This window comes from Triticum urartu, chromosome 6, assembly GCF_003073215.2.
Source record: "Triticum urartu cultivar G1812 chromosome 6, Tu2.1, whole genome shotgun sequence".
In the NCBI taxonomy this organism is placed as follows: Eukaryota; Viridiplantae; Streptophyta; class Magnoliopsida; order Poales; family Poaceae; genus Triticum; species Triticum urartu.
This window is the reverse complement of record NC_053027.1, coordinates 517,632,981-517,643,800: the sequence shown is the minus strand read 5'-3', so window position 1 is coordinate 517,643,800 and position 10,820 is coordinate 517,632,981. Positions and strand designations below refer to the sequence as shown.

The window sequence follows — 10,820 nt, the reverse complement described above, 5'->3', positions numbered from 1 at the left end:
TCCGGGTCTCCGAACAACCTTCGGTACATCAAAACATAAAACTCATAATATAACTGTCATCGTAGCGTTAAGCGTACGGACCCTACGGGTTCAAGAACTATGTAGCCATGACTGAGACACGTCTCCGGTCAATAACCAATAGCGGAACCTGGATGCTCATATTGGCTCCTACATATTCTACGAAGATCTTTATCGGTCAGACCGCATAACAACATACGTTGTTCCCTTTGTCATCGGTATGTTACTTGCCTGAGATTCGATCGTCGGTATCTCAATACCTAGTTCAATCTCGTTACCAGCAAGTCTCTTTACTCGTTGCGTAATACATCATCCCGCAACTAACTCATTAGGTGCAATGCTTGCAAGGCTTAAGTGATGTGCATTACTGAGTGGGCCCAGAGATACCTCTCCGACAATCGGAGTGACAAATCCTAATCTCAAAATACGCCAACCCAACAAGTACCTTCGGAGACACCTGTAGAGCACCTTTATAATCACCCAGTTACGTTGTGACATTTAGTAGCACACAAAGTGTTCCTCTGGTAAACGGGAGTTGCATAATCTCATAGTCATAGGAACATGTATAAGTCATGAAGAAAGCAATAGCAACAAACTAATCGATCAAGTGCTATGCTAACAGAATGGGTCAAGTCAATCACATAATTCTCTAATGATGTCACCCCGTTAATCAAATGACAACTCATGTCTATGGCTAGGAAACTTAACCATCATTGATTCAACGAGCTAGTCAAGTAGAGGCATACTAGTGACATATTGTTTGTCTATGTATTCACACATGTATTATGTTTCCGGTTAATACAATTCTAGCATGAATAATAAACATTTATCATGATACAAGGAAATAAAAAATAACTTTATTATTGCCTCTAGGGCATATTTCCTTCATAGCCATCATGCATCTTTGAAAGGTAGCAAGTGCATTACATAAACCAAAAGGCATACGTCTATAAGCAAAAGCACCAAAAGGGCAGGTAAAGGTAGTCTTTGATTGATCTTTGGCTGACACATGTATTTGAGAGAAACCAGAATAACCATCTAGAAAGCAAAAATGTGTATCTATACCTACTAATAAAGCAAGGTGTGTTTCGCCAATTTTTTCATCCATTCACCGCCGAAAATATATCTTTATATCCGAGGTGGTACTAAATTTTTGTGGTCCAACTGCTAGAAAAGAAAACAAAAGAGTTTTGTCCAGAATTTCATACATGGGCCGCACGTGCTAAGGCCCAGAAAAGCCCCAAATTTATATCTTGTGTACGCTGCTAGAGAACCTTATTTGTCGCACAGAGCCACATATAGTTGGAGCATCTCATCTGTCGCCCAATGTTGGGCCGGCCCATTTCCGTTTTTTCTGTGTGTTTTTTTATTTTTCAATTTTCCCTTCCAAGATATATTTTCCTTTTTCATAAATGTATTTTTGTAATTTTCCCAAATTTCGTTTCTTGTAATAATTTTCGTTAAATCTTAGAATTTCAAAATTTGTTCTATTTTTCAAAATTATTTGGAACTTTAAATTTATATTTTCGTTCATTTTTTCTCGAAATTAAAAAAATTCGCAATTTAACAAAATCTAAATTTTTTCGAGACATACAAAATAAATTTCATTTTAAAAATAATAGTAATTCGAAAAATATTTTTTTTGAAATGTTTACAAATTCAAAATAATGTTCATGATAAAAAACACATTTTCAAAAATGGTTTTGAAAGTTCAAAACCAGTTTCCATTTAAAAAATGTTTCACAAATTCGAAAAATGTCCGATTCTCCGCCTTAAAAATGTTCTTGTTTTCAAAAAATGTTTGTGAATTTAAAAAAATCTTCCTATTTCAAGTTTTTTGCCTTTTCCAGCAATTAACGTTTTTTCCAAAAAAATGCTGATATGTTTTAAGAAAAATCAGGAGGTAACCACAACCTCGATAAGGACGTGGACCTGAAGGGAAAAATAGGCACAAGTTGGGTAGTGGCCGTCACTCAGACCAACCCCACTACTATAAACATCTCGCAGACCAAACATGACCCACGAGAACACCACAACTCTCCGCTCTATGGCGCCACTGTTGTGGAGAACGTTTTGATGGACACATCAATTATCTCTCCCGATGCTTCTCGCAAAAAAATCTCTCCCGTTGCAACGCACGGGCATCTGTGCTAGTGTTTGGATAATCTTTCTAGCATTTGATCGATAAAAGGTAAGGGGTAATGATCCTTTTTAGCTGCCTTATTTAATTTGCGGAAATCAATTACCATCCTATAACCTGTAATAATTCTTTAAGGAATCAATTCATCTTTATCATTAGGAACAACAGTAATACCTCCCTTCTTAGGGACACAATGGACATGGCTTACCCACTGACTATCAGCAACGGGATAAATTATATCTGTCTCAAGGAGCTTTAATATTTCCTTTCTTACCACTTCTTTCATTTTAGGATTCAGCCGTGGTTGATGATCACAAACTGGTTTAGCATCTTCTTCCAAATTAATTTTATGTTGACATAGAGTGGGACTAATGCCCTTAAGATCATCAAGAGTATACCCAATAGAAGCACGGTGCTTCTTCAGAGTTTTCAATAATCTCTCTTCCTCATGCTCTGAAAGGTTAGCACTAATAATAATAGGATATATCTTTTTCTCATCAAGATAAGCATATTTAAGAGTATCAGGTAACGGTTTAAGCTCAAACACGGGATCACCCTTGGGTGGAGGGGGATCCCCTAGGATTTCAATAGGCAAATTTTTTTAGAATAGATTCCTGTTTAAAGAATACTTCATCTATTTCCCTTCTTTCATTCATAAACATATCATTTTCATGGTCTAACAAATATTGTTCTAAAGGATCACTAGGAGGTAAGACAATAGAAGCAAGACCAATAATTTCATCCTTACTAGGTAATTCTTCTTCACGGTGTTGTCTACTAAATTTAGAAAAATTAAATTCATGAGTCATATCATCTAAACCGATAGTAACAACATCCCTTTTGCAATCTATGGTAGCATTAACAGTGTTCATGAAAGGTCTACCAAATATAATAGGACAAAAACTATCTTGTGGGGAACCAAGAACAACAAAATTAGCAGGATATTTAGTTTTCCCACACAAGACTTCAACATCTCTAACAATTCCCATTGGTGAAATAGTATCTCTATTGGCAAGTTTAGTTGTGACATCAATATCTTCTATCTCAGCAGGTGCAATGTCATGCATAATTTCTTTGTATAAGGAATAAGGTATTGCACTAGCACTAGCACCCATATCACATAAGCCATGATAACAATGATCTCCTATTTTAACAGAAATAACAGGCATGCCTACCACCGGTCTTTTTTTATCTTTAGCACAAGGTTTAGCAATTCTAGCAGTTTCATCAAGGAAATGAATGACATGCCCATCAATATTATCAGACAAGAGATCTTTAACAATAGCAATATCAGGTTCAACTTTAATTTTCTCATGAGGTGTATAAGTTTTTATATTGCTTTTGCGAATCACGGTTGAAGCTTTAGCATGATCCTTTATCCTAACAGGGAAAGGTGGTTTCTCAACATATGCAGTAGGAACAATAGGATCATTATAAGTGACAATATTTTCTTCAACTTTAATAGATGCAGCTACTTTTACTTCTATGGGAGGATGATATTTAAACCACTTCTCCTTGGGGAGATCAACATAAGTAGCAAAAGATTCATAGAAAGAAGCTACTATCTCAGTTTTGCTATGACTAGGCGCCACCTCATCAGTTTTGCCTATGTGTCATGTCCATGTGGCAGTTTTTGCCCTAGGTTGTGAAGCAACCTATATTTTTGTCATTCCCAAAATTCCCAAAAAAATGTCATAAATTCTTTGGGTCATATCTTCGTCAAATATGTAAAAACCTTCCTTGCCTAGTTCAAAAATATTCATTTTCCTATTCTGTTCAAAACAATAGTTTGTGAAGGAAGTACCACTTTGGCATGTCCAAATAGTATCCATTTTCTACAGTGCTTTCCTATGCCCAAATAACCATCCTTCACCAAATGCCAGCTCAATCCATTCATTATTTTGAGCTCAGCTTCAACATTCGTATTTATTTCCAGTGTGGTACTTTGCAAAGCAAGTACCACCTAGGCTCCTCCTTTTGAGCTGAAAATTTGTGAAGACGGTCTTCTTAGTAACTGATCATCCTCAGCCAAAACTCACGCCCATTAGCGATGTACATTTCCCGAACCGCTAATCAAACACTTGGCTGCTAATTCATGTTTGAGCATCGATCGATCTCCTCATGAGAATCTTATGTTGTAATATTCTTACTAGCACCTACCTGGGGAGTTCCCAACCCACTAGACATGCCTAGGCCGCCCAAAACACATGGCAACGCCACGGTCACTCAGTGACCATGCGGCGGCCATGCGAGTTTACGCACTCTAGAGTTGGGGCCCCCGACCACCGCCCAAACCTCCACGTATCGCTACCAAACCATGTATTTATGATTAAATAGGTACTTATGTAACTAGAAATTATTTTTTGAAAAAATAAATAGCAAACTATGAGGCAGCTGCAGTTCAAATTTGACCCGCTTCCAACTGAATCGGCGGAAATTTGTCTTTTTCACGAGAGGTGGATCAAAACTTTTTACACCCAACCATTTTGTCAATTGTGCATTAAATATGTCCTAGTATTTTAGAAAATTGATTTGGTCCAATTTTTCAATAAATATATTGTAGGTCCTTCACAAAAAAACCTCCTTTGGGGCACTCGAAAAATGGAAAATGGCTTTTTCGTCCAAAGAAAATGAAAACTTCCTTAGGCAACATTGTTTGCCATTCCAATATGCACCCTTGTGCACAATATGAGATCATTTGAACAAACTATGCCATGAATGTGGCCATAAGATTGATCATTTGGCTTGAAAGCCATTGATCTCCATACGTGGTAGCTCGTTTCTGAGAACACTTTTTTAAAATAATTGTCGTATTACAAGTTTGTTATTTTTCCTGGGAACTTGGCCACATATGATGACACAATGCGAAGGTTTCCCAGTTTTTTGATTTTTTTTGAATTTTTTATGCCCGTTTCAAAATGCGGTCAAAACGGCGGGAATGACCGTTCCTAGCTAGTGGTTGAATCTTGGAATTTTTTTGGTGTTTCTCTGATTAAATAGATACTTATGTACCTAGAAATGATTTTTGGAAAAAATAAAGAGCAAACTACAAGGCAGCTACAGTTCAAATTTGACCCACTTCCAACTGAATCGGCGGAAATTTGTCTTTTTCACCAGAGGTGGATAAGAACTTTTGAAACACAACCATTTGGTCAATTGTGCATTAAATATGGCCTAGTATTTTAGAGAATTAATTTGGTCCAATTTTGCAACAATTATTTGGGAGGTCCTTCACAAAAAAACCCTCCTTTTGGGCACTCGAAAAATGGAAAATGGTTTTTTTGTCCAAAGAAAATGAAAACTTCTTTATGCAACATTGTTTGCCATTCCAATATGCACCCATGTGCACAATATGAGATCATTTGAGCAAACTATGCCATGAATGTGGCCATAAGATTGATCGTTTGTGTTGAAAGCCATTGATCTCCACACGTGATAGCTCGTTTCTGAGAACACTTTTTTAAAATAATTGACGTATTACAAGTTTGTTATTTTTCTTGGGAACTTGGCCACATATGATGACACAGTGCGAAGGTTTCCCAATTTTTTGATTTTTTTTGAATTTTTTATGCCCGTTTCAAAATGCGGTCAAAACGACGGGAATGACCGTTCCTAGCTAGTGGTTGAATCTTGGAATTTTTTTGGTGTTTCTCTGATTAAATAGATACTTATGTACCTAGAAATGATTTTTGGAAAAAATAAAGAGCAAACTACAAGGCAGCTATAGTTCAAATTTGACCCACTTCCAGCTGAATCGGCGGAAATTTGTCTTTTTCACCAGAGGTGGATAAAAACTTTTGAAACCCAACCATTTGGTCAATTGTGCATTAAATATGGCCTAGTATTTTAGAAAATTGATTTGGTCCAATTTTTCAACAATTATTTGGGAGGTCCTTCACAAAAAAACCTCCTTTTGGGCACTCGAAAAATGGAAAATAGTTTTTTCGTCCAAAGAAAATGAAAACTTCCTTATGCAACATTGTTTGCCATTCCAATATGCACCCTTGTGCACAATATGAGATCATTTGAGCAAACTATGCCATGAATGTGGCCATAAGATTGATCGTTTGTCTTGAAAGCCATTGATCTCCACATGTGATAGCTCGTTTCTGAGAACACTTTTTTAAAATAATTTCCGTATTACAAGTTTGTTATTTTTCCTGGGAACTTGGCCACATATAATGACACAATGCGAAAGTTTCCCAATTTTTTGATTTTTTTGAATTTTTTATGCCTGTTTCAAAATGCGGTCAAAACGACGGGAATGACCGTTCCTAGCTAGTGGTTGAATCTTGGATTTTTTTGGTGTTTCTAATAGATACTTATGTACCTATAAATGATTTTTGGAAAAAATAAAGAGCAAACTATAAGGCAGCTACAGTTCAAATTTGACCCGCTTCCAACTGAATCGGTGAAAATTTGTCTTTTTCACGAGAGGAGGACCAAAACTTTTTACACCCAACCATTTGGTCAATTGTGCATTAAATATGGCCTAGTATTTTATAAAAATGATTTGGTCCAATTTTGCAACAATTATTTGGTAGATTCTTCACAAAAAAACCTCCTTTTAGGTACTCGAAAAATGATTAAAAATAACTAGAAAGATTAGAAATGCATATAAATTGGTACTTATCCATAAAATGTGTTCTAACTCTAGTGAAAATTTGTGGGGTGCCCTTTTGCAAAATATTTTTGATAGCTACTTCACAAAATTCCTCTATTTTTTAGTACTTGGAAACTATTTAAATCACTGATTTCTTGAACCAATCGAAACTCTTCCCACGGATCGATGACATGGCGCCCATCTGTCCATCCATCTCTCCATCCCACATCCATCCATCCATTTATCTACAGAAAAAATAAAAAAAATTGAAAAGAGATACCCCACCCGCAGCCCCTTCCTCCGTCTCATTCCCCTCGTCCCTGGCGGCGGCGCACCACTCGTATCTTCTCCACCAAACCCTACCCACCGACGCGAGCTCCTCTCCCCCGCACCACTCCTCGCCGCCGCCACCACCACCACCTACGGCGCCCGATCCCACCCTCCGGTGGCGCCGAGCTCACCACGGTGACCCCATCCCTCCGCTCCTTCCTCTCATCGGGCCAGATCGGGCGCGCGCATCCTCAAGTGGCCAAGCGCGACCCCCGATTCAGCCGAGGCCGCCGCCCGCCGACCCACCCCGTCCCTGATGCCTCACTCGGCGCCTTCCGCCGTAGGGCCGCCGCGCTCGCAACACCCTCGGCGCCGCACCTCCACCGCCACCTCCGCTGGCTCCTCGCCGACGCCCCCGCCTCGTGCACGAGCGGCCGGAGCACGCCGTCCACCCCGCGCACGCGGCGCTCGACGCGCTCGATGTCTTCGGTAATGGAAGCGCCCGGATCCCTCGGTTTCCTTATTTGGTTTTTTCCTCCATTGATTGGCTTAGCTTCACTGACTGACGGGGAACCGATTTGGGCGTTTGCAGATACGGTGCAGGACATCAAGGACCTGGAGCACCCCTACTCGCTGGAGCAGATACGGTGTGTGCTCTCCCAGGAGTCCGTCTCTGTCTCCCAGTAGTCCGTCTCCGTCTCCATATCCGGTACGTATACCTGCAAGAATGTGCTGCTCAAGGTTTCTAGTGATTATTAGGAGTTCGGTTTGGGGCTAGAAGGTGCTGCTCAAGGTTTCTAGTCCGTCTCCGTCTCAAGGTTTCTAGTGTTAATTTTCAATGTCAATTTACTTAGTTGCAGGCGTTCTCTCCTGCAGCATCTTGCACTCATCCACCTATGAGCCCTCCAATCTCTTCTTTATGATCCCCTTCCATCATAAGAAGCCAGAATCATTGTGGGTTTGTGGTGGAAATGTAGATTTACATTCATGATAAGATAATTAGCACAAATGGCCATTTCTCATCGATATCACAGTAGAGATTCAAAGTGTGATCTTGAAAGCACGCTGCATACAGAAACACAATGCTGAGTGCCTTTATTAAATAGATTAAAAATAAGTCGCGCGGGTTTGCTTGCTTGTTGGGATTATATTTCCCAGTAGCTTGCTGATCCTACATAACTTCATTCTGTATGCGGATCTGCGACCTTCATGATGCATTTACTTATTGCAAGCGAAGCATCCTATATTATTCTCATCCTATATTATTCTTATTGCAGGCCCGAGGTGTCTCCTCATCATCTACAACAAAGGATCCCCATTGCCCGCCACCAGCCTATAGCAGAGGATCCCCACTCTGTTGGGCACAACACGAACACCCAGAACAGGTAAACAACTGGTAGCATGTCCAGCATCATCTCCTATCTGCACTGTGCTCTGTCAATTTCTTCAGTCTGTATGTAATATAACTGCAGAACACATCTGAAACTTTGTATCCTATCTGCACTGGAGCCGCTGTCAGTTTCCCAGTAATTTTACCGACATTTAGCAGACTAAATTAATAAAACAAGAATGTTGGTTTATACTTGGTAACCCCATCTCTTGTCTCATTTTGGGGAGGAATTTCAGTAATAGCTGACAGAGTTCTGTTGTGCCGTAACAGATCATCAACATACACAACCAGTGGAACTGCTACAAAGCACCAGAAGAAGGCGAAGCAAAGAGGGCAAGATCACAGCATCTCTTCTCGGTGAGGAAATGCTCAGTCCTGCAGAACAACCGTGAAGCAGAAGTTAACTACGTGCTCGTCTGCGGGGTGCTTCTGGTGGTCTCGCTCTTCGAGCACTTCTGGAGGCTGCTCAAGTGGTTCGCCGTGGCGCACCATGGACGTCAACATACTCATGCTCATCGCAGGTACGACCAACACTTGCCACCTTCTGAACTATTCTGATGTTGATGTTCATTGTGGGCTGTACTGAAGTTTCCACACGCACGCACGCAGCATGTGTTTCATGTGACTTAGGCTTTGCCTTTTTTCTGACTAGATTCATAGTGTGCGTTCAATATATCAATATTATGCATCATGGTGTTTATCCTTAAATCCATGAATCTTTTGGGTCACCCCACTAGCCTGGCTACTTGCAGAGGAAGCCAAGAATAATAAATCTCATCCATTTTCTAAATATAAATAAACAAAAAAATGTCGTGCTAGGTGCAGAGCATAAGGTGCCCTGCTTGGCTCGTGTTGAATCTAGTTAGGCAGAGGAATCCTTGCTAATTCTGGCAAGTTTTTTGCTTTCACATCCGAGTTAAAGAAAACTGTAATTGATCTTACAAGTGGCTCAAAACGTAAGACTGCCTGATTCCATTTTAAGGTTGTCACTAACCTGGTAGTTTTATTTGGTGATGCAGTTTGTAAGTTAAAATGATGCCCAGGGTTCATGACATGTGTGATTTCTCTTGACATAGGTGCTCCTCCCATGCTATGTCTCTCTGTTGAATAGATGTCTCCCTGCTATGTCATGTGCAAACTAGCTTGCATTCCAACTGAAAAATGATTTGGTCCAATTTTGCAACAATTCTTTATATTATAGCTGTCTCCCATGATTCTGCTCGTATCCAACCATTGTGTTTGCTTTGTTTCAGTTTCATTTTCCTTGACTTTGTTGTTTAATGTATCTGCCTGCAGATAGACTGGGGTGATTCTGCACCAAGTCGGTCTTGTTGGGCACGATCCTGTTATGGAGAAGCTTAAGATTTCTGACACCATTGCTCCTATGTTCTCTGGAGATGCTGGCATGGCTGACCTATTGGTGGGACCAGATTGTGTCTGCTTCTGCCGGTGCAGGAGCTTCTTCCCCTGCGCCTCTATTGTCCGCATGTCTAGTTGATTGATTCCGCTTGCTTCCTACTGAATCGTTCAGACTTTGTAGCGCTCATGAGCCTTTTATGTTGCGCCTATGCTTGATCTATGAAGTGATACATCTGAAATTTCCTACATATCTTAGTTGTTGGGCCTAGTAGTTGCTGGTCCGTTCTTGTGCATTGGTTCTGCTCTGAGAGTCTATTTGTTACTTGCAATACTACTATTGATTTAACTAGATTTTGTAGCTTGTTGTCAAAACTTCAAACGACCTGAACTTGCGCAACGGTTCTAGTCCGAAAATCATCTGTATTCACAATGATATGTTAGCTTGTAGTCAAACTTGATCATGAGTATGTTAGCATGTAGTCAAACTTGAATATGAATTTGTATAGCTCTTTATTGTTCTCAACAGACTATATAGCTCTTTATTGTTCTCCACTTATTTGTACAGCCAATGATGCTTACTTAACTGTATAGCTCTTTATGTTTCTTTTCCAGGTATTCTATTTGTGCTCCACCCGAAATCTATTTTGCACTGCCAAGTTCTTGAAACAAAGCGCTCATTGCTCGACCATTTCTTTACTGAACTGGGAGCAACAGAGGCAAGATATTTTAAACAAGCTGAAGTCCTTTTGATTCTTGATTTCTAGCATACACATGCAACCTAATTGGTGTAGATATGATGTAGGTTCAGTGGTTACTATTTTTTGATGTGATGCATGTTACCTTCGGTTTTGTCTATGCCTTCTTTAGTATTTTGCCAGCTAACTAGTCTATTGGTCGTTTTGAAATATGAAGATGCACGCACTGTTGCTGGCAATCTAGCACATCATATTAGTCCTATCCCTTGTTTTGTCACTAGCATAGACTACAGTTTTATTAAAAGGGGGGCATATCATTTGCTCTATATAATAGTGCTGATTTTG

General features: G+C 39.8%; 1 protein-coding gene across 1 annotated transcript; it reads left to right on the top strand.

Annotated features, from left to right (window-relative positions):
* The first annotated feature begins 7,050 nt into the window (after window positions 1-7,050).
* On the top strand, window positions 7,051-10,028 carry LOC125514754. Its single transcript, XM_048680107.1, has 5 exons — window positions 7,051-7,520; window positions 7,624-7,740; window positions 8,309-8,416; window positions 8,692-8,942; window positions 9,718-10,028. The coding sequence occupies exons 1-5, from the start codon at window positions 7,512-7,514 to the stop codon at window positions 9,719-9,721; spliced, it is 489 nt and encodes a 162-aa protein (XP_048536064.1). The 5' UTR covers window positions 7,051-7,511; the 3' UTR covers window positions 9,722-10,028.
* Window positions 10,029-10,820: the final 792 nt, after the last annotated feature.

Excerpts from the sequence above, each read along its gene's own strand:
- LOC125514754 (XM_048680107.1), top strand. Across the intron at positions 7,741-8,308 it reads CGTCTCCGTCTCCATATCCG|GCCCGAGGTGTCTCCTCATC; the intron begins GTACGTATACCT and ends TTCTTATTGCAG. Across the intron at positions 8,417-8,691 it reads AACACGAACACCCAGAACAG|ATCATCAACATACACAACCA; the intron begins GTAAACAACTGG and ends GTGCCGTAACAG.